At 39.0% G+C, this 24,094-nt stretch overlaps 3 protein-coding genes across 4 annotated transcripts in view; 2 read left to right on the top strand and 1 right to left on the bottom strand.

Moving 5' to 3' along the window:
• The window catches only part of pja2 (praja ring finger ubiquitin ligase 2), an 88,661-nt gene extending 86,455 nt beyond the window's left edge, over positions 1 to 2,206 (bottom strand). Inside the window, exon 1 of one of the 2 annotated variants that reach the window (XM_052020516.1) lies at positions 2,130 to 2,206. The gene's annotated coding sequence lies outside the window, so the exon portion shown is untranslated. The remainder of the gene's footprint in view (positions 1 to 2,129) is intronic. The other variant, XM_052020504.1, reaches the window with a different exon arrangement.
• Positions 1,110 to 24,094, top strand: part of man2a1 (mannosidase, alpha, class 2A, member 1) — a 113,023-nt gene continuing 90,038 nt past the window's right edge. The window contains exons 1-3 of the mRNA XM_052020500.1: positions 1,110 to 2,638; positions 15,873 to 16,130; positions 17,605 to 17,749. Of these exons, the coding sequence (XP_051876460.1) occupies positions 2,504 to 2,638; positions 15,873 to 16,130; positions 17,605 to 17,749 (538 nt within the window). The 5' untranslated portion in view covers positions 1,110 to 2,503. The remainder of the gene's footprint in view (positions 2,639 to 15,872; positions 16,131 to 17,604; positions 17,750 to 24,094) is intronic.
• Positions 18,807 to 24,094, top strand: part of LOC127572845 (calponin homology domain-containing protein DDB_G0272472-like) — a 168,228-nt gene continuing 162,940 nt past the window's right edge. The window contains exon 1 of the mRNA XM_052020518.1: positions 18,807 to 20,704. Coding sequence (XP_051876478.1) covers positions 20,001 to 20,513 — 513 coding nt within the window. The 5' untranslated portion in view covers positions 18,807 to 20,000 and the 3' untranslated portion in view covers positions 20,514 to 20,704. The remainder of the gene's footprint in view (positions 20,705 to 24,094) is intronic.

The raw sequence follows: 24,094 nt of genomic DNA, 5'->3' as shown, positions 1-24,094 counted from the left end.
ATATCAACACCTAAAAAGACCAGGTTCATGGGATGCAGATACCTTGAAGGGTTGGATGACTGGAGGAAGTTACAAAGATAAGGAGGTCAAGAACATGGAAAAAGAAAGGGGAAGGACTTCAGAAAGAAATTTTTGATTGAGACTTTCACAGAACTGCAGGTGAAAGTGCTAATGGTTGGGAGGAAAAGAGAAAAATGAACAAGAGGCCTGATTGGCCTCTTGTTGGTGACATCGGTGTAGAGGTCTTTGGGCTGGAGAGAATTGCAGTGATAAGAAGGATGAAAGTATGATCAAGCAAACTAGGAGCCAAGGAAATTAAGCAGAGACAGCCTGATATTGAAGGTTGTGAAACTAACTCTGGTCTGAATAAAACAACATGGTTGCAAAAGAAATTGTAACACAAATGATGGAAGTCTTAAATACAAACAGGAAACACTGGAAATGTTCAGCCAATCTGACAGTATTTACGGAAAGAGAGAGAGAGGCTTTCAGTTTGACTTCAATGGCTGCAACGTTTAAGTCTATTTTGTTTCCTGGCCTATTGGGTATTTTCAGCAATTTATATTTTTTATTCAATGCTGTGAATAGTCCAGAGGTAACACCGGGAGGGTTGAAGCTGATGGCAAATCTAAGACATTTGTGATGACTGTTTAAGGCTATTATTTCATCTCGACAGTCAGCTGTACAAAATTGCAGTTTATCCAAAACTGGATGTCAGAAAAGGAACACATAGAAAATAGGGAGGTCTAGAAAGGTGGTAGGCAGATTGAATTACATGTTCTCAGGAGATAGCAGTGCCATCGGGACGAAGAAGAGGGCTAAGACCACCCCTACTCCCATACCTGCATGAACTATCAACCTCTCTACTACCACCACCGATGCTGCCCGAACCTAGAGCAATGTTAACATTCTTCTGTCCTTTGACAGGCAACTACCGACACGGATACCGTTCTTCCCCGTCACCCTGTTGTTCATTTAAACTGAGAGTGAAGATAATTTCCTGTCAGTTATTTGGCCAGCAACTACATGCATCCCTTCCCCCTGCTTGTGACGACGCGCCCAGCAGCTGGACGTCCTCTGACTGACACACACACGAAGAAAAACAAGCGAGACGGTTACCCCGCGCGCATGCGCACGCCGCCCCGCCCCGCGAGGCCACGTCGGCAGGGGAGCGCTCGCGCCGGCGCGCGGTTGGGTGTCGGTTGCGGCTCCGACCGGAAGTCGTGACCCGGGGGAGGTGATCGGAGCCCATCCGCGGCATACCTCGTTTTAAGAGGTGTACCAATAAGTACAACTAACGTTATCCAGCGAGTATCCCGTGAAAAATCAAAAAAAAAATTGGCGACCAAGCCTTAGGAGCAGCTTGGTAGCGAGGTCGCAGTGGATGTGGGATGGAGCGAAGGGTAACATGAAACCCTTCGCTTTGAATGGCGGAAGCTGCAGCGTTTGACGTCTCCGTGCAGCAGAACTGGCTGAAAGCGTGGATGTTTTTAGCGACATATATCCTCCAGCAAGGGAACTAACAGTGATTAAATAAAGCTTCACATACACAGTTATGCACCCAATGTATATCGATTTTTTTTGTAAAATAGTGGATAAGATTGGGAACGCTTAATGCATCTTCCGGGAAGAAATTGGATGTGTTCTGCTCGGGTTTGAATGTGACCTTCGATTGTTAAGGAGGAAGATTACTGGGGGGAAAGAATCGTTCTCATTTGCCGAATTTATTTGGGGAGACCGAGCGTAAGACGGAACTGCCCGATCAAACAGCCCTACACATTCTTGTTGATTTGCCAAAACAACCAGGAGATGCAGTGCAATCGATAACTCTTGAGAGTTTGGGTTAATTGACATAGAAAAATAGAAAAAAAATATTTGTGGAGCATAGGTCGGCGAGATTAAGCTAGTGCTTTGGGAATGGGAGGACCAGACAACTGGCTCTTACTTTACGGAAGACTTCACAAAACAGGTTTATGGTTTGGCAGTTTTGAATAGTAACAATTGTAGAGCAGAGCTGCACAAGGCCAAGTAAATAAGGAATAAACTAAACAGTAATCTGTGATCATCCTGTGTTTACATCGCCTACCTCGGCTGCGCTAAGAATTTGGGAGATACGGCTTGTTCCTCACCTGGTTTCTAACGATAACGCAACTTGCTTAGCTCCACTACTTGAACAACTTTGTCTTCCGAAGAAATTTTATTTAACTGGGATGTGTATAGAAACTGATACCACTGACCCTATGACAAGATTTTGGCAACAGTTTTATCTCGTGACATTTTAATGAGGAGACGTGTTTGAAAAACGATTCGGGATTTCCGCACAGTTCTGCCACTCGGTTCATGTGACAGGAAAACGTTTAATTCTTGTGTTTGTTGTTTAGTCTTATGGTGCAGCTTACCACGCTTTTAGAAGGAACTTTTAACTTTTTTTGGAAAACTTAAAAATATTATGCAAATTTCGCCGGTGATTTTGTTTTTAAATGTGTAAAAACATTTGGTAAAAATGAAACTCAGTAGGCAATTCACTGTATTTGGAAGTGCCATATTCTGCGTGGTGATCTTTTCCTTGTACTTAATGCTCGACCATGTTCAGTTCGATCACCCAAAGAATCTAAAGAAAGGAATGACTTTTCCCAAGGTAAGTGTTGTTGAATATCTTGCGAGTCTTCATTATCGAATGTTTTCACTATGATCTAAGACTGCGGCAGGCCGCGGCATACACTCGCCCTTTCAGTTAACTTCAGTTGATCTCACATATCCTTGCTCACGAGTAGAAATTAAAGCCATTTTTCTTAATTTCTATTTATGCTAATGGCTCCCAGTTGTAATCATTTTTATGAGATTCAATCTCCAACAATTTTAAGAGAGGGGAGAGGAGGCGAGATTTTCCCCAAGTCCAAAACAAATTTCCTCACTTTATCTTTTTTATTGATGGATGAAAATCAAAAATGCCCAAATGATAGTATCTTTGAGGGAAAACAAAATATTTGCTTTGCAGCACATGTAAAGCACATTAAAGAAATTCAGATATAAACTTGTTTGTTTTACAAGACTTACTTAAGGACCTTGATATAAGTATACACCAAGAACATGAGTGCCAACAATCAATAAGTAGTACTTTTCCAATACCCTTTCTTATTTAGACTTTCCAGAAGGGCTCACAGATAGCTACAGGAATGGCCTATTTTTCTTTCCCATAGCTCAAAGGACAAATGGAGTGTTTCTCCTATCTTTTTTACATATACTTTTTCATAAATATATATACATATGCAATATTAATTAGTATTTTTAATAAAACAATGTCATTTTGCTACCATGACCATTTTGACTTATTCCTTGAACAGTCCATGGTTTTTAATGCAGATTTGAACTCATTGGTATATAATGGTGGGAAGGCCTTAAAGCATTGAACCTTTGCAGTGGCTGCTTCAAGCTTCAGGGCATTCGTCAGCACAGTCTTGGATGTTGGAGGATGCCAGTTTGCAGCATTTGATTGTGGGCACCACCTTGCACTGGATAACTAGTGAGTTTCAGGCAGATTAGAGGGTATCTTTCACCAAGTTTCAGATCCCCCAGTTGCAGGTGACATTTGTATCACCATGTGTTTGTAGTTACAGCACCAAGTCCTTTGTTATGCATCTGTTTGGGATGAATCTCAATAAGACCACTGCATCTTTTCACGCCTTCATTATTTAGAGAAAATGGCACAGAGGAGGAGCAGATATGTAGTACCAAATTTGCCATTTGAGTGAAGAAAATGGATGGACGTCTTATCTTCAGTACAGGCCAGTGTGTGGTCACATTGGAATACTGATCAATAGTGACAGAATGATAGAGAGGTCCCTTCTCAGCAACTGCTAAAAATGCTCCTGGCGCTTGTTAGAAAGCTCTAATGATGAGGCATTTTGCCAAATAACTTTGGTCCTCAGCCTGATGAACCACCCAAAAGATCTGCCAAAACTATTTCATTTTCCTGCAGGGTTTTTTGGACTTTTGATCTCAGATCAATTATGCAATCATCTGCCCAAAAATGTTCTACTGTACAAAGCGTTCTTTAAGGGAGAGATGAAAGCAATGTTTTGCAACTGTAACCAGACCTTTTTTGTAACACCAGGAACAAATAAATTTTCAGCAAATGCTCTCTTTTGCTGATGGCTCATCATTTTGAGAAAATAACACCGAGGAGGAGCAGATACGCAGCTAAATTGCAGTACCAAATTCACCATTTAAGTTTTCGCATTCCTCTTCCAGCTTTGTGAAAATAGGTATATGTGTGTGTGTGTGTTTGTGGGGGAGGAGGATGGGAGTGTAGAGACATTTTATTTTTCCCTGGAGTTGCAATCACACAGCATATAGGCTGATGTGAAGTCAGTTGCTCTGTGTCTGAAAAGTTATTGACACATATCCAAAGGTCAGAGCTATTGATTTAGAGATATGATTTTAAATCCTGCCATTGCAGCTAGAAAATTTAAATTCAACTAATTTAGTAAGTCTCAAATGCAATGCTATTATCAGTAATGGTGATGATAAAACTACTCAATAGTAATAAAAAAACTCATTTGGTTCATTAATCTACTTCAGGGAAAGAAATTGCCATCCTTGCTTGTCTGTATGTAATTCCAGACCAACTAAAATGGTTGACACTCAAATGGCCCAGTAAGCTACATGAATGGGATGAACAATAAATCTTGGCCTTGCCATTACATCACAATTTTTGGTGATCATCAGTAAGTGCTGGCCTAATCAATAAGGAAATTTATCCTAGAGTCATGCAGCATGGAAACAGACCTTGCAGCCCAGTGTGTTTATGCTGACCATCAAGCACTCATTGGCATTAGTCCCATTTTCCTTTCATAAGCCCATCAACTCCTCTTCCCCTGACTCCCCTACTCACAAGGCCTGGGGCAATTTACGGTAGCCAATTAACCCAATTATTAACCTTTGGCAATGTGGGAGGAAACCTGAGTGCCTGAATCCACACAACACAAAAAGCACATGTTTCATGTGAGAGAAAATCAATAAATTGGTTCAGTTGTAGACCAAAGGAGAAAGTGACAAAGGGTGTTAATACTGTAAAATTAATGCTGACATTGATTCATAATTCATCAGTAGATAATTGAAGAAAAAACAGACAGGATATAGTAGAGGCTATCAACCCCTCATCTACCCTCAGCAGTTAACAAGAACTATTGTGTAACAAGTTCTCAGTTTTCCATCTCTGCAAGTTATTAATAGAATGATGACTATAGGAACAGGAGTAGGCCAATTGGCCCCTTGAACCTGCTGCACTGTTCAATAAGATCATGGCTGATTCAATTTTCCTCAAATTGACTTTTCCACCCTCTCCAATAATCCTTAATTCCCTTACTGATTACAAATCTATCTCAGCTTTGAATGTACACTAAGTTTTGCCCTCCTGGGATAAGGAATTCCAAGGACTCGCAATCCATCGAGAGAAGAAATTCTTTCTCTTCTCATCATAAGTGGGTGCTCTGTTATTCTGAGACTATGCCCTTTCAGCATTTACCTTGTCAAATTTGCTCAATCTCTTTTAAAACAATCCCTGGAATCCGAGGATCATCCCAATGAATCTTCTCTGAAATATCTCCAATGACAGTATATCTTGCTTTAAATAAGGGGACCAAAGCCATAAACAATACTCTGGATGTGATCTCACTAGAATCTTCTAGCGTTGTACTAAGGCTTTCCTACTTTTATACTCTAACTCCCTTGAAATAAAACAAACAATCCATTAGCCTTCCCAAATTAATTTCATGTTGGAGGACCTTCAAGTCCTTTTGTGCTGCAGCTTCCTGTAGCCTTTCTCATTAAATAATAATCTGTTTTATCATTTCACCAAATCCCTTTATCCTGGCATTAGAGAGGCAATACACCATTTAGATCTGCAGCTTTCTAAGAATGTTTCTGCACTTCAGCTAAATAGGCCTCTCATTGTTGAATCACTATTGGTCTACCAATTTTTGACTCAAAATCTCCTAGCTACATTTCCTTTTAAGTTAAGATGTGAATCCCTGGTCATTTGCATCCTTTTATAAAACTATTCTGAACCATATGATATTAGAATCACTATTCCCACAGAAACTTGCTCCATTTGATTCCCAGAATTAAATCCAACCCTGCTGCTTTCTTCTTTAGATTAGAAGTACAATGGTTAAAAATTTCTTTTGTATAAATTTTATGAATTCCTATCCCATTTTGTCCTTTGGATAGATTTTTGCTAGCAAAAGTATTAAGAGACATAGGTTACTGATTTCATTAAATGATGGATAAAACTGGAAGGAAAAATGCCCGACTTGTGTTTCTGTGTTTGACTACATTACATTCTTTGACTATATTACATTCTAGGCATAAAGATAATGCGTGGTTCTGCTTTCCCTTGATTCCTTCGAAGACTTTAACTCTTTTCCATCATGTGTAATTGGTTCCCACATGGACAATAACTTCTGTCTTTTCCCCTACACGATCCCCACCCCCTCACTGTCCTTTCTCCTCAGCCCTTTATTCTTGCATTAGAGAGGCAATACACCTTATGGGACTAGGTCTGCAGCTGGAATGACTGTTGTGGAATCCATTGTTGATGTTTTATTCATATCCTTTTTTGAAGTAATTGCAGCCATCAGTCACAACTTTTATTTTCACTAAGAAATAAAAGAATATTTATAATTTCTGCATTTTTCACTACAGTGACATGTTTGAAATGATTTTTTATTTTCTTGCATGCATGCAACTTCCTCTCTCATTAATAAATCATACAAACTTTACTTCAAAATAGTTATTGAAATTTGATTTCCAATTTCAATTAACTTCGAGAAACTGATAAGAAAAAATACTGAAAACTGAGGAGAAACATCTCAGCATTGTTGCTGATTGAGTGTTGCTGATGGATCTAGGGCAAGCATGCACATTCAGTACAGTCAAGATCATGAGACTCCCATCATCTAACAAAAGCACAGCATTGGCTAGAAATGTCATGTTCAAGCCCATAATTTTGGTGAAAGTGAAGCCTTAAAGATCACATTGAAATGAATTAAAAACCTGTGCGAAACTGCACTGTGCTACTTTATTGACCTATTGCAAGTGTTCCCAGCTGCTGGTATTTAACCTAACAATTGAAATCTCAGAAGCCAGCATGTAAACAGCCATTACAACAATTTTTCAGATACTCCAGGGTGTTGTGCTTAAACAATGGATGCTATAATGATTAGATGTCTTTGGGAGAGTGCTCCCAGGTTTTTAGAGGAACATAGACAAGCAGGTGAAGGGCTGTGGAGACCTTCCCTAACAAATGAGTACGGTGTTTGAATGTCTACATTTTGGAGAAGTCTGCAATCTAAGCAACCCTTTTGCCCTGTGATCTAAGGGAAAATGAAGTCTTTCTCCTGTAGCGAGGAGTTTCAGTTATCTTCCAAATGCAGCAATGAGCAGAAGACTGGGAGATGTGGCAGACATTGATGGTATAAGCCTAGAATGATTCTGAGGCTAGGAAGCTGAGAATGACCATGATTTTTATCTCTATGTGCAAAGCTTTCTGAGCATATATGTATGGCTGTATTTGAGGTTCCAAGAAATCACAGATCTCAATGAAGACAATAATGCAGTTGAGTGAGTACTTTTATACTGGAAAAAAGGTGCTAAGACAAACGAAAATAAACTCTAAGACTAAATGAAGTTCTTCCTCTCTGGAATCATTATATGTATTCACTAAAGCCATCACACTTTTTCTGAAACGTGGTGCCTAGAAGTAAGCATAATTCTATAATTGTGGCTGAACCAGTTTTTTAAAAATGATTCATCATGACATTCTTGCTTCTGTGCTCTGTGCCTCTTTTTATAAAGCTCAGGATCCTGTATGCTTTTTTTTAACCACTTTCTCAACTGTCCTTCTGCTTTCAATGAATTGTGGTCATATGCCCACCCCACCCCCAAATCTCTCTCTACCTATACCCTTTTTATAATTGTGCTCTCCAGTTCATTCGCCTCTTATGACCAAAATATTACAGTTCATTACTTTCAGCATTATACTTAACCTATTACCTATGTGCCCATTTCACCAGCCTGACTATGTCTTTTTGAAGTCTATTCACAGCTCACAATGCCTCTGTGTTATCTGCAGATTTCGATATTGTTCCTGTGCACCTAAATCTAAGTCAAGTAATATATATTAAAAACAATGATCCTAAATCTAACCCCTGGGATACTCCACTGTACGTTATCCTCCAATCCAAAAAAATACCAGAATCTTTCACTACTGCTCTCCATTTCCTATCGCTTAGCTATTTCTTTTATTGAGGGTGCTACAGCCCTTTTTATTCCATGACCTTCAGCCTTGATGAGAATATTATGTAGCACCTTATCAAAAGCCTTTTGGAAGTCCACTAATACCACATCAATGGCATTTCACTCATCAACCTTTTCTGTTATTTAATTAAAAAAACTCCATTTCATTAGTGAGACAAGGTTTGCCTTTTAACAAATCCATGCTGACTTTTTCTAATCAATCCACAGTTGTCCAAATGAATGCCAATTCTGCTCTTGTTCAGTGTTTCAAGAATTCTGTTCCTTTTTGAGCAGAAAAGGAATCTTGTGATGGAGATTCTCCCACAGTGCTGTTAGGATAAAGGTTTATTACTTATATTTTTGGGATTAGCAGAATATAGTGCATGAGAAAATACAAATAAAATTTATCTTGGCATAATTAGTTCTGCCCAAGATTTGCCCTTTACCTTGAACATCCTTAGGCTTACTTTGCCAATGACTGAAAATGCACAGATGGGACAGTGATTGGATTTGTCCTGAATTTTTTTTAGGCAGGATATTCTTTAGTAGTTTTCCATATTGTCAATGTTGTACATGTTCTGAAATAACTGGGTAGAAGTATATGAACAAACGAATGAGGAGCAGAAGTAGGCTACTTGGCCCCTTGAGCCTGCTCTGCTGTTGAATCAGATCACGGCCAATATGATGTAATTTCAACTTCGTGTTCCCACCTATCCCTGCTAACTTTTCACTAACTTGCTGATCAATGGTCTATCTAATTCTAGTCTGAAAATATTCAAAGACTCTGTTTCCACTGGTGTTTGGGGAAAAGAATTCCAAAGACACTGAGAGAGAAAAAAAATGCCTCATCTCTATCTTAAGTGCACAACCCTTTAGGTTACCCCTAGAAGTAGATTCTTTCACAAGACTTCACAAGATCTTTTATGTTTGAATCAAGTCACCTCTTACTGTTCATATTCTAGCAGATTCACCCATTATAGGTGTCACCCTACTGAACTTCACTGAACTGTTTCCAATCCATTAACATGCTTTCTTAAATAAAAATACCAGTTCTGTACATGATACTCCAATTGTGGTCTTATGAATGCCCCATATAACTAAGGCATAACCTCCCTACTAGGAATAAATGATAACATTCTTTTATGATTCCTAATTACTCATATCTGCATTCTTGCCTCTTGCAATTCAGGGACTAAAATCCTTGAATCAGGGACTGCATCCTGGCTCTACAATTCTTCATCATTTAAATAATATGCTGTTTTAATAATGTTTCCTGCCAAAATGAGCCATTCCACATCTTCCCACATTATACTACATTTGCTAGATCTTTGCCCACTCACTGAACCTATCCACATATCCCTTTGTAACCTTCTGATGTCCTCTTCACAACTTACTTTCCCACCTCTCTTTGTGTCATCAGTAAACTTAGCAACCATATCTTCAATGCCTTAATCCAAATCATTTACACAAACCGTAAGGTTCCAGCGCTGGTCCTTGTATCACACCACTTGTTGCAAATTGCCAACCAGGAAAAGACTCAATAATGGCTATTGTCTGTTTCCTGTTAGCCTTTTAGCATGACCAGCTCTGGAATCTTAGAGTTCAGCATTACAGCTGGGAGGATGTCAGGGTTCAAAGTCTTTGTGGTATCTACTCCATACAGCTATTTCTAGACCACGTGGATGAAGAATAGCTTCTGTGATAATGAGGAACTCAGGCAGAAGTTGAAATGGTTTATGTACTCAGCTGCCTGAAAATGATAGCAAAAGATTTGGACTAATATATCGAATGAGTTTTCTGGACTTCCTGTCACTGAGGATGTGCATGTTTATAGTGCCACCTTATCTTGTTTGATGGTTGAATGCCATTCACAACTGGATTCAGCAGGACTTCTTTGATTTGAATTTGTTGTGGAATTGCTTCGCAAGCTGCTTTTGTCGTTTAACATGGAGGCAGTTTGTCGTTTAGCTTTATCAAGTTGGCATCTGATTTTATGTATGTCTGGTGCTGATCAGGGCATCCTGATTGACCCTTGACATTGAATCAAAATTGATCCCCTGGATTAATAACAGTGGGAGGGAAGGATAGAAAAAATAGGACCATAAAGTTACGGATTAAGGTAGAATACAGTTTTCTTGCTGATGCGACACTGTGCCTTATGGATATCTAGTTTTGAACTGCTTAGATCTGCTTTGAACCTGTTAGCATAGCATAGGTGTGAGATAACATGATGGACAATTTCCTTTGTGTTAACATGACATATAGTATTCACAAGGACTGTGCAGTGGTCATTTCTACAATTACTTTCAAAAACAGAAACATTTGCAACAGGTGGGTTGGTCAAGTGGTCAAGATGTTTTTCTCCCTTGTGTTTATTTTTGCCATTGCACACAAGTCCAGTTTAGCAGCAATGTCCTTCAGGATTTAGCATGTTTAGTTGTTTATGGTGCTACTGAACTAGTCTTGCTGACAAACAGTGAAAGCTCTCACAGATGATATACTCTGTGCCTAGCTACTTCACTAAGAAACCCTAGAAAGTTTGTTAGACATTGTTTGCCTTTAACAATCCACGCTGGCTTTCTCTGATCAATCCATACTTGTCCCAGTGACTGCTAATTCTGTTCTTGATTATAGTTTCTAAAACTTACCCCACCAGTGAGGTTAAATTAACTGACCTGTAGTTACTGGGTTTACCCTTGCACCGTTTTTTGAATAAGAGTGTAATATTTCCAATCTTTTGGTCCCTGGACACCTCTATTGATGGTTGGGACATGGCCAGGGACTCTGAATTTATTCCTTTCTCTCAACAAATTATGATCCATCCCTTCTGGACCAGGTGATTTATCTATTTTAAGTACTGCCGATCTTTCTTATGTCTCTTCTATTGATTTTTAGCACATTCAGAACCTTAACCATATCTTGCTGTGCAACATCTTCCTTAGTAAAGAATGATATAAAGTACTGAATAAGGACATTGGGTTATCCTGAGTGGATTACCATGTGGTATTTGATTGCTACCTCTTACAATCCTTTTCCTGTTCACAGACCTGTGGAATATTTTTGGATTCTCTTTACTGTTTGATCCCAGTCTTTTGTCATGCTCTCTTTTCCTTTTTTTACTTGCCCTCTGGACCTTCTCTAATCAACCTGGTGCTCACGTATGTTCACCTACTGGTATCTTTCATATGATTTTTGTTTTGCTCTGTTTTACTCTCTTTCTTTTGATCTTTGGTAATTTCTCTAGCCTTCTCCATCATAAGAACGTAACTAGACCATTGCCAAATTATCTCCAACTCAAAAGCTACACATCATTCAATTACAGTTCCTCCTTCCAAGCTTTTATTCCAATTTATCTTGGCCAGATCTGTTCTCATCCCTTTGAAATTAGTCCTATTCTAATTGTTTATTTTTACCCTGGAGTTCTCTGTCTTTTTCTTTGACCATTCTTAATCTAATGGTTGCCCTTTCCTTTGCTTTTCTTGCTGATATTTGCTCCAAACTGGCCTGGCTAATTTCCCAGAACCAAGTTCAGCGCTGGGTCAGAAACACGCTGATCAAAAAAGTTCTCTGGTCACACTTCTGAAACTTCTCCCTTCTTTGCTCCTTAAGCAATTGTTATCCCAGTCCATGGCTGATTTTTGTGAGGTACTTTATCACCACTACTCTATGGCTTTTACGCATCTCTGTAATTTGCTTCCGAACATCCTTCCCACTAGCCATCAACCTTTCGAATAGCTCTGTAATTGCACCTCTGTTACTTCTTATCTCTACCTTTTTTAGGATAATATTTATATTTTAAGAATTGTGGCTTATCTGATTCAGTCTAATGCCTTGTATATTTTTATATTGTACTCTTGAAAATGATTTAAAAGTTTATTTAAATCGTACTTTTTTACTTTTATATTTTTTTAAATATTTTTATTTACAGCGTGGTAACAGGCCCTTCCGGCCCAACGAGTCCGCGCCGCCCATTTTTAAACCCAATTAACCTACCCGTACGTCTTTGCAATGTGGGAGGAAACCGGAGCACCCGGAGGAAATCCACGCAGACATGGGAGAATGTACAAACTCCTTACAGACAGCGACGGGAATCGAACCCCGATCGCTGGCGCTGTAATAGCGTCGCGCTAACCGCTACGCTACCGTGCCGCCCTGATTCTGGATTTTCTGTATGTGATAATTCTCCAAATGATTAGCTGCTGAGCCTGTTGGTTGATATCATGGTTGTTTGACAAAGTGATTTCCTAGAACTGACAATGGAGAGTATCTGAAATCGACAAAGGGGAAATCTACGGCACAGAGACCACAATGTCTTTGTAAGCAGATTTCTGTGAAGTTAGTGACTTGTACTTTCACTTGCCTGTTGAGTGCAAAATCTGGGCCTAGGTATTTCATATTTATGATGAAAAAGAAATGGGTCTTCCAAAGTATATAAATTCTGTCACAAGCAGGACCTCTTCCTCAAAAATGATCAAAGCTGTAAAATTTCTTTGTTCTAAGATGCTTCCATGACCATGGCAGGTATCTCATAATGATTCAATCTGACACTATATTGGTAAAGCCAACATGTTTTATTGTTCATGAAGGGATTAATACAAAACTGTACAACACACATATTTTACCCATTAAGCACTGGATGGGTAGCACATACAATGACCACTGTTTATAGGACCAAATGAAGTTCTTTGTGAGAGAGATATGTTAACCTTATCCACACTTTGGATGCTGCTATTATGTCTTGACTTATTCTGATCCTTGTTAAACCATATTCTGCTGTGACTGCTATTTGTGCATCCTAATGAAGAAAATGCATTGTTTCTAACAATTTCTTTACTTCGCTGCCCATGATAGTTCACTGTGAATGAATGAACGTGACCACGGTTGATTGTTTTCAGATGGCTCTAGTCTTGAATGTTATTATTTTTGTGATTATTGTTGTTATTTCACAGATCTTTCCTTTGCCATTCATTTCTCACATGGAATTTGTCTGAACTTTTGTAATTACTTTGGTAACCTTTCTCTGTAATGTATGATTAAAAGAAGGGGATAAGGTATTGATGAAGTTGTTAATAGTTGAATGAGGAAAGTTAAAGAGAAAGAAAACGCAAACAAAGAAACTAGGAACATGCCAAGCAGATTAGGCAGTGCTAATGGAGAGGGAAAATGTAAACCAATAATACAGAACTGGCCAGTTCTGATGCAAACAGATAAAACAAGCTATCTGAAGTTGTTGAATTTGACATTGAGTCCACAAGGTTACAATGTGCATCAATAGATTATGAAGTACGGTTCCTGAGGCTTGTATTGGGCCTTGCAGGTGGTCAGAATCAGAATCACGTTTATTATCACTGACATACGTTGTGAAATTTGTTGTTTTGCAGCACCAGTATAATACAAGACATAAAAATTACTATAAGTTACAAAAATAAATAGTGCAAAAGAGGAATAACGAGGTAGTGTTCATGGATCGTTCAGAAATCTGATAGCGGAAGGGAAGAAGCTGTTCCTGAAATGATGAGTGTGGGCCTTCAGGCTCCTGTACCTCCTCCCCGATGGTAGTAACGTAAAGAAGACATGTCCCGGATGGTGAGGGTCCTTAATGATGGATGCCGCCTTCTTGAGGCACTGCCTCTTGAAGATGTCCTCAATGGCAGGGAGGGTTGAGCCCATGATGGAGCTGGCTGAGTCTACAACCCTCTGCAGCCTCTTTCGATCCTGCGATCCTCTTTCAAGCCTCCATACCAGGCAGTGATGCAACCAGTCAGAATGCTCTCCACTGTACATCTGTAGAAATTTGCAAGAGTCTTTGGTGACATACCAAATCTCCTCAAACTCCTAATGAAGTCAAACCGCTGGTGTATCACCTTTGTGATTGCATCAATGTGTTGGGCCCAGGATAGATCCTCTGAGATGTGGACGCCCAGGAACTTGAAGCTGCTCACACTTTCCACTGCTGACCACTCAATGAGGACTGCTGTATGTACTCCCGACTTCCCCTTCCTGAAGTCCACATTCAGTTCCTTGGTCTTGCTGATGTTGAGTGAGAGGATGTTGTTGTGACACCACTCGACCAGTCGATATATCTCACTCCTTTATGCCTCCTCATCACCATCTGAGATTCTGCCAACAATGGTGGTGTCATCGGCAAATTTATAGATTACGTTTGAGCTGTGCCTAGCCACATGGTCATGAGTGTAGAGAGAGTAGAGCAGTGGGCTAAGACGTCACCAACAGGTCAAAGTGGGAGTTGGATGGAGAATTAGAGTGGACTGAATGCGTGTTCTCTCCAAAATGTCACCCAATCTATGTTTGGTTTCTCCAGTGCAAAGGAGATCACAAAGCATACCAGATTAGAAGAAGTGCAAATGATATGTTAATTCTAGAAGGAGAGTTTGCATCCCTGGATAGTGGAAGGGAAGAGGCAAAAGGACAGGTATCATCTGGAGCCAGAAACATTTGCTAAGGAAAGAGACGTGGCTGTGAAACTGAGTTTTGGTCAACAGCTCATTGAAAATAAGAAGGGAATGGGGTCTTTGACTGAAAGCATTCACCCCTTTTCTTTTCACAGATGCTGTTTGACCTGCTTGGGTTCAAGCATTTTCTGTTTATGTTTCAGATTTCAAGCATCTGCATTTTTTGATTTACCTTTTTCATAATACCTTTCTCCTACACTTTGTGACCTAAACACATCATAATTTTAAACAAAGCTAATGGTCCATGAACTTTTTGTTTGCCTATATTTAAGAGGAATTGAGACCCAGTGAGTGTTGCTTTACTGCTTTTCATCTAAAGGAGAAAACTTGGACATGGGTTCGTACAATGATCTAAATGTGTAAAGAGAGATGTGAGACCTTGATGGTATAAATACTTACATCAAGGATTAGAATTATTTTATGAATCTGCAAACCTATAAAGGCATAAAATAAGTCAAATCAAGAGATGTGATTCTCAAATTTAGTTGCAATTGAAAAGGAAAATAGTGTAGAGCCTGGAAATCTGGATTTTAAAAAAAGCCAAAAAATACTGGGAACGCTTGGCTGGTTATGTAGCATTTGTGGCGGAAGAAACTGAGGTAATGTTTCAGTTCATCAGGCTGAGTTGAAAGGTTTGCAGCTTGAAATGTCAACAGTCAATTTTGTTTCCTCTGCCATAGATATTGCCTTACTGGTAGGTTGCAATTCAGCAAGGTCCATGTTTAATAGGCTGGCTTTGAAGGTAAAAATATTTGAAATCTTTTTTGGAGAATAAAAAAAAAGTGAAGGGTCAGTTACAAAGATTAAGTCAGCTGCTTTTTCTGGTTTTAATTAGACAATATTGAAAGAAGAGAATTCTGAGGTGACAATGAATCAAATATTCAAATTAAATAATTGTCCTATGACCAGAGACAAGATCTTTTACTCAGTTTAGGAGATTGGCAGAAATTTATCAGTCAAAATCTTCCACAGTTTAAAGATGATGTTATCCTTGGAACATGAGTCAGTGATTATTGGGAAATAGAAAAAGTTTTAGTCTGAATTCTACTGTTACAATGTGAAGAATTTACTTAATGACACTGTTTATTTTATTTGTTGCAGGGGCAGCTTTCAATTTTGCATGAAAAAATTGACCACCTAGAACAACTATTAGCTGAAAACAATGAAATAATTTCAAATATCAGGGATTCAGTTATTAATTTGAGTAAATCTGTGAAAGATGGTCAAGTGGGCATTGAAGCCTCAAATTCAAGTCAAAGATTAGCCTCTGAATTCTTTGGAGCCTCTTTAGTTATTCCCATTGAACCAGAAGATTGCCAGTTTGCCTCAAAGGTTTACACAGAAGCATCAAACATACAAGTAAGTAACATTCTGTTTCATTGAACAAGATATGAAATATTTCAAGCACTTCAGAGCTAAATTTGTGTCTGCCTTGATTGACTGCAAAAGAATTATGTCTATGCTGAACCCAGCAAGCTGATTAGATAAAGTAAAGACATTTAAGGATTCTATTGATACTGGGATTTCATCTTTTTAATGTTTCTCTGTCAAAGAAAGCCTTTGTAGGAAAAATGTGTAGGAGGTGCAAAAAATAAAAGCAAGCAGAATTTGAGGGCAAAGTTTGATACAATCTTATAGTGGCTTTTTCTGCTCAATAAATGAATTTGGCTTCAGAGCTTTTTGATAATGACAGACTTCAAAGAGAAGTAGAGGTATTTTTTTTATGCTGGTTGAAGAGAATAACTTGAGGAAAACAGCGAGGATCTAAAATGTATCCATAGCTATACTATGATTAGTACACTTAATAACTTGATAGTGTGACAAGAGAACCTCATTATATTAGAAAATCTCTTCAATATGTTTCATCAGTGTCCTTGTAAGGTTTAGAATCACGATCTTTTCAAGATAGTTAAATAACTTATGGCACTTGATTTGCAGAAATGTATATTTTGCCAACCATGCTGAAAGTTATTTTGGTGCAATTAAAAAAAATAATTTTTGTATTGATGACGAGCTGAACATGGTTAAGTCTAGGACACTCAAGTAACTACAACCACCTTCCTTTGTGCATAACTCCAATCATTTGCGTGCTTTCTCCTCAACACCTTTTTAGCACTCACATGCTGGGCTTGACCATCACTGAGGATGTGGATATTCCTGGAGCTACTGCCACCTCTTAGCTATTTAATTGTCCACCAACATTCACCAGTAGTTGTGGCTGCTTCAAGAATGTTGCTTTCTCAGGGGCATATAAGAAAGAACAATAAATGCTAGCCTTGCAATGATAACCATATTCTGAAAAATAAACAAACACAGAATATCTGGAAACAGTAGGTAAGGTAGCATCTGTGGAAAAGAGAAGCAGAGTTGACTTGTCCAGTTCCAATGAAGGGTCTCTGACCTGAAACATTAACTCTGTTTCTCATTCTACAGACATTGCCTGACCTGCTGATCGTTTCCAGCATTTTCTATTTTCAGATTTCCAGCATGCGCAGTTTCCTGATTTATAAGAATGAAATTTACTCTGTCTTAAATGCTCACAATGGTTTTCTCCATTTTATTTTTCTATGTGCAGCAAATGAAAACCACTGTGATCTCTCCAAGGAAATTTACTGACTGCGTGTTTACATTTTGAAGAGTAGTGCAAATGTTCTTTATTGTTTTTAACAGCTGTAGTTATTGTGATATAATATGTAGACTTTTGTTTATACAAGATCTATTTTCTAAACTGAAATTATTTTTATGTAGTGAGTCCTGAAACTACATCTTCAGCAGGATTGTACAGTAATTTGACTTTGCTGATCAGCATCTAATTATTTCTGATCTCTTATAGATGTTGGATATCTATAAAATTCTACCTTTTGACAACCCAGATGGTGGAGTTTGGAAACAGGGCTTTGACATCACATACAATGAACATGAGTGGGATGATGAGCCGTTGCAGATCTTTGTTGTGCCCCATTCGCACAATGATCCTGGTAAGGAATGGGCATTTTAAGGGGCATGCACTTGCAATACAATTTAATGATTTCTAGAATGTTCATATCACAAAATTAATTATCAGTCATTTATATTTTAAATTGTGTTTAAATTTTTAGGAGAAAAGGCAAAGTGCTGAAGGCAAGCATGATATTTGCTGGTGTTATGCTTTTTCTTCAGACCACTGGGGTGTAGTGGAACAATTGTGTTTTATTGTCTTTTTTTTATATAAAGGATTTGATAATTTTTATGGTTTCTAGCAGGACAATACTTTTTATGTAACTTAATCTAAAAAGTGTGAATGTCAACAGGAACAATTAGAATGATTTTAGAACAAAATGACATATCCTTAGAAGCTTATTGGACTTCTTCAATAAATTAACTAAACTAGTGGTTTCCAGTAGATTTTCAGAATATGCCCAATAATATGAGGATGATAGGGAAAGTTCATTGTCTTTGCATAGATGATAAACTGTTCCTATTTGATTAGCAATTAATTTAGCTTCAGAATATTTGGGTGTGGCTGGGCCCCCATCAAGTGGTCTGCATTGTTCTGGATGGTATTGAGCTTCTTGAGTGTTGTTAGAGTTACACCCATCCAGGCAAGTAAAGATTATTTTATCATATTTCTGACTTGTGTCTTGTATATGGGTAAAAGGAATTGGGATGTTAGGAGGTGAGTCACATGTCACAGGCAAGCAGAGAGTATTCCATCACAATTCTAAATTTATGACTTGTAGATGGTGTCAGGCAGGCAGTTTCTCACTGCAGGATATCCAGCCTCTGACCTGGTATTGTAGCAACGTTTTTTATATGGCTAGGTTCATTTAATTCTCTAGTTAGTATTGACCCCCAATGTGTTGATGGTGGAGGACTAGATGATGGTAACCCCAATGAATGTCAAAGTTAGGTAGTAAGACCCTCTTTTGTTGGTAGTGATCATTGTCCTTTTTGTGGTGTATGCAGGCATGGACTGCTTCATTTGCTAAACTGATGTGAATGACATTGAACATTGTGCAATCCTCTGCAACATCCCATGTCTAATCTTATGATAGAAGAAAGGTAATTGATGAAGCAGCTGAAGATGAGTACCCATGGAATTACAGGAAGGATATTAGAATAGGTGGAGTATTGGCTGATAGGCAGAAAGCAAAGCGTGGGAATAAAGAGATCCTGTTCTGGTTGGCTGTCAGTTACTAGTGGTGTTCTGCAGGGCTCGGTGTTGGGGCCGCTTCTTTTTACACTGTATATCGATGATTTAGATTATGGAGTAAATGGTTTTGTGGCTAAGTTTGCAGATGACACCAAGATAGGTGGAGGAGCAGGAAATGTTGAAGAAACAGTGTTACGGACTCAGTGAAAGTCCCTTTAAGATAGAGAGTGTGTGTGTATGTGTGTGTGGGGCGTGCTTACGTCAATAGAAGATAAAGGACGTAATGACGTTGTTGAAGAAGTTAGAAGAAGAAAGAGAGAGAGAGAAGGGAGAGAGACACCAGCCTGCTTGTTTTCTCTATCGATGGATGAGAAACAATAACTGTGTTTGCCACTGAAATCCATGTATGGAAGTTGGAAGTAATCCGGTGGAGTTCACTTTGTTGCTGACCTGTAGAAGGAAACAGGTATTTGTATGTGGACGACCACGGTTCGGATGCTTTTCGGGGTGAGGAAGTCACTACCGAGTAAACACTGAAGTGTCGTTTGGGTTCCATCGTGGAACATTTGGATTTCGTATGTACTCTCTCTATGTTTTTCTACATCTACATCTTATCTTCAGACAACGGTGGTTGTTGAAGAAGCCCTTGCTCATATTTCACCTTATGGCTTGCGGAACTGAACTTTAAGAACCATTCCGGAACTGGGAGTTTTGGACTTTGTCACACACACACACAAAGAGTTTAGTTTTGGGGTTAACGTTCGAGGTTTAACATTCTTGAATTCTAACATACTAACATTTTTTTTTACTTTTATTTTACGTATTACCATAAGTAGTGATTAATAAAATAGTTTTTAACACTGAATCATGCTCAGTGTGTTTCTTTTGTTGCTGGTTTGTGACAAAATTGGGGGCTCGTCCGGGATAGTTCCCAAGGTTAACGAGATTCGTCCGGGATCCAACCCAAAGGTTAACGAGTGTCGTCTGGGATCATTCCCCAGATTGACGAGATTTGTTCGAGATTCAATCCAAAGATTTTTGAGGGAGGTCTGATAAATTCTTTTTTAATTGGCTTGTGTGTGTGGAAACCAGCAGCAATGGATATTAAGGCATTTTTGGAGTCACCAACCCAAAAGGGATTGGAGGTGGCGAAAAAGGATGATTTGATAAAGATTGCTACAAGGCTAAACCTTACAGAAGTAAAGCAGTCTATGAGAAAGGCAGATATTCAGAGACTGATAGCTGGCCATTATGTGGAAAAGAAGGTGTTTGAGAAGGAAGTGTTAAAACAGTTTCCTGGCAGTGAAATAGCAATTTCTGAGGCACAGGTGCAGCTGGCAAAGATAGAGGCTGAACGAGAGCAAACCCAGTTAAAGATAGAAGCTGAACGAGAACAAACCCAGTTAAAGATAGAAGCTGAACGAGAACAAAAGAGATTAGAGGCCGAACGAGAGCAAACCCAGTTAAAGATAGAGGCCGAGCGAGAGAAATTAGAGGCCGAACAAAAGAAATTAGAGGCCGAACAAAAGATAACTCAGATGAAGATAGAGGCTGATCTAGCAATGAAGCAGATGGAGCTGGATAAAGAAGGAGAAACAGAGGCAGCATGAGTTACAAATGAAGCGTAGGAGTTTGGAATCTGATTCTGATGATGGTTTTTCAGCCAGCAGGGAGGTTCGATTAGTCCCTCCGTTTGAAGAAGATCAGGTTGATCAGTATTTCCAACATTTTGAAAAGGTTGCTGTGAGTTCAAACTGGCCAAGGAAAGGATGGGCTCTTATGGTACAGAGTGTGATTAAAGGTAAAGCTCAAAAAGCTTATTCTGCTTTGTCTGTTGAGGATGCAGCTGATTATACCAAGGTAAAACAAGCTATATTGAAGGCCTATGAATTGGTCCCTGAGGCTTATAGACAAAAATTCAGAGACTTGAGGAAATCTGCAGATCAGACTTATATGGAATTTGCCAATGGAAAGAGAATATGTTTTGAACGATGGTGCCTGGCTAAAAATGTAGATGGGGATTATGATAAATTGACAGAATTGATACTGGTGGAAGACTTTAAAAGATGTGTTCCAGCTGAATTAACAACATATTTAAATGAAAAGAAGCCAGGGCTGGAGAAACCTGTTGAGCGTACTTGTTATTACTGTAGGAAACCTGGCCACGTGATATCTAATTGTGCCCTTTTGAAGAAAAAGAAGGAAGCTGGGCCCAATGCTTGCTTTCAGGCAATTAAAAATCAAAAAGGTTCAGGAGATGCTGTTAAAGATCAGTCCTTGCAAGAGGGAAAAGTGGAAAAGTTGGAGGAGGTGAGAAAAGAATTCCGTTCGTATGTATCAGAGGGTTTTGTTTCACTGAATGATGAGTCACCCCAGGTGCCAGTGAAAATTCTTAGAGATACTGGGGCTAGTCAATCTCTCTTGCTGGACAGTGTTTTAAATTTTGGTGAAGAAAGTGACACTGGTGAAGTAAATCTAGTACGAGGCGTTACAGGTGAGACCATGTCTGTACCTTTTCACAGGGTGATTTTAAAGTCAAAGTTCGTAGAAGGACCAGTCGAGATAGGGATAAGACCTAGTTTGCCAGTGGAAGGAGTTTCTTTGTTATTGGGAAATGACCTTGCAAATGGAGAAAGTGATCCTGTGGTACGGTTAACAACCAAACCAAGGATTGATGAGTCTGAGGATGATTCAGATGTTTACCCATCATGTGCGGTGACTCGAGCTAGAGCTAGAGAATTAGCCAAGACAGACAGTCCGATGCAGTCTGATGTGGTTCCTTGTGACAGTCCTAAACAGGAAGAAAATTTTGATGCCTTATCTGAGACTTTTCTGTCTTCACTGGAGGATCAACATCCTTATAGTGAGCCTGAATTTAAAGATTTGTCTTTGTCGAGGAAGGATTTTATGGTGGAACAGACAAAGGACCCTGAGTTGACAGAATTGAAAGAAAAAGCACTCTCATGTGAGGAGATTGAAAAGGTGCCAACTGGATACTATGTCAAAAATGGAGTGTTAATGAGGAAATGGAGACCTCCTCATGTTCCTGTTAATGAGGAATGGGAAGTTATTCATCAGGTTGTTGTTCCAAAAGTTTATAGGGATGAGATTTTAAACCTGGCCCATAGTATGCCTTTGGGTGGTCATTTTGGTGTGAATAAAACTGTAGGGAAAACCTTGAAACGAAGTTGGACCATTTACAAGTTTCACAAAAACAACAGATGAGAGAATTAATTTTAAAATTTAAAAATCTGTTCCCAGATGTTCCAAACAGAACATCGATAATTACCCATGATGTTGATGTTGGGGATGCAAAACCAATCAAACAACACCCATATCGAATGAATGTGGAAAAAAGTAAACTTGTTGATCAGGAAATAAAATACATGTTGGAAAATGATATTATTAGACATTCTACTTCAAATTGGAGTTCGCCCTGTGTTATTGTACCTAAACCTGATGGAACTGTTAGATTTTGCACAGATTACAGGAAAGTGAATGCTGTAACAAAGTCAGATGCCTACCCTATTCCTAGGGTGGATGATTGCATAGACAGAGTGGGAAAGGCAAAATTTCTTACAAAGATTGACCTATTAAAAGGGTACTGGTGTGTTCCATTAACAGATAGAGGAAGGGAAATTTCAGCCTTTGTAACCCCTTCTGGATTGTATGAATACAATGTTTTGCCATTTGGAATGAAAAATGCTCCGGCAACATTTCAAAGAATGATTAATTCAGTGATTCATGGGTTAAAACATACAGATGCTTACTTACATTGACGACTTAGTGACTGGGAATGATACATGGGAGGATCACATCTCTGCGTTAGAAAGGTTGTTTGAAAGACTTTCCAAGGCTAACCTTACAGTTAACTTGGCTAAAAGTGAATTTGGCCATGCCACTGTGACGTATCTTGGTTATGTTGTAGGTCAAGGCAAGCAAGCTCCTGTTCAGGCAAAAGTTCAAGCAATATCTGAGTTCCCTATTCCCACAGGTACGAGGACTGTTAGAAGATTTTTGGGAATGGTTGGATATTACCGAAAATTTTGTAAAAATTTTGCTGATATTGCTCTTCCCCTAACTAATCTTCTGAAGAAGGGAGTAAAGTTTGTTTGGACAGATTCTTGTCAAGAAGCATTTGAGAAGCTGAAAGCCATTTTATGCTACCATCCTGTGCTCAGAACACCTGACTTTGAAAAGCCATTTTCATTAGCAGTAGATGCCAGTGATGAAGCTGCAGGAGCTGTGTTGTTGCAGAAGGGTGACCTTGATGATATTGACCATCCTGTAGCTTACTTTTCAAAGAAATTTAATGAGCATCAAAAGAATTATTCCACCATAGAGAAAGAATTACTGTCGCTTGTTTTAGCCTTGCAACATTTCAGTGTATATGTTTGCACCGCTCAGAAACCATTGACTGTGTATACAGATCATAACCCATTGGTGTTTCTGAGCCGAGTCAAAAACAAGAACAGAAGGCTGTTAAACTGGAGTTTAATTTTGCAAGAGTTTGATCTCATGATAACTCACATTAAAGGCAAAGATAATGTGATTGCTGATTGTCTTTCTCGATGTTAAATGGGAAACATATATCTGTACTAATCTGATAGTCTGTAGTTGTGTAGCGTGATAATTATTAACATTACTAACTCTATGCGCGGTTAAAATTTTCTTGGGAAAATTTTTTTTTTAGGTGGGAGGTGTTACGGACTCAGTGAAAGTCCCTTTAAGATAGAGAGTGTGTGTGTATGTGTGTGTGGGGCGTGCTTACGTCAATAGAAGATAAAGGACGTAATGACATTGTTGAAGAAGTTAGAAGAAGAAAGAGAGAGAGAGAAGGGAGAGAGACACCAGCCTGCTTGTTTTCTCTATCGATGGATGAGAAACAATAACTGTGTTTGCCACTGAAATCCATGTATGGAAGTTGGAAGTAATCCGGTGGAGTTCACTTTGTTGCTGACCTGTAGAAGGAAACAGGTATTTGTATGTGGACGACCACGGTTCGGATGCTTTTCGGGGTGAGGAAGTCACTACCGAGTAAACACTGAAGTGTCGTTTGGGTTCCATCGTGGAACATTTGGATTTCGTATGTACTCTCTCTATGTTTTTCTACATCTACATCTTATCTTCAGACAACGGTGGTTGTTGAAGAAGCCCTTGCTCATATTTCACCTTATGGCTTGCGGAACTG

This window comes from Pristis pectinata, chromosome 7 (assembly GCF_009764475.1).
Source record: "Pristis pectinata isolate sPriPec2 chromosome 7, sPriPec2.1.pri, whole genome shotgun sequence".
Lineage (NCBI taxonomy): Eukaryota > Metazoa > Chordata > Chondrichthyes > Rhinopristiformes > Pristidae > Pristis > Pristis pectinata.
This window is presented reverse-complemented; position numbering and strand designations above follow the sequence as displayed.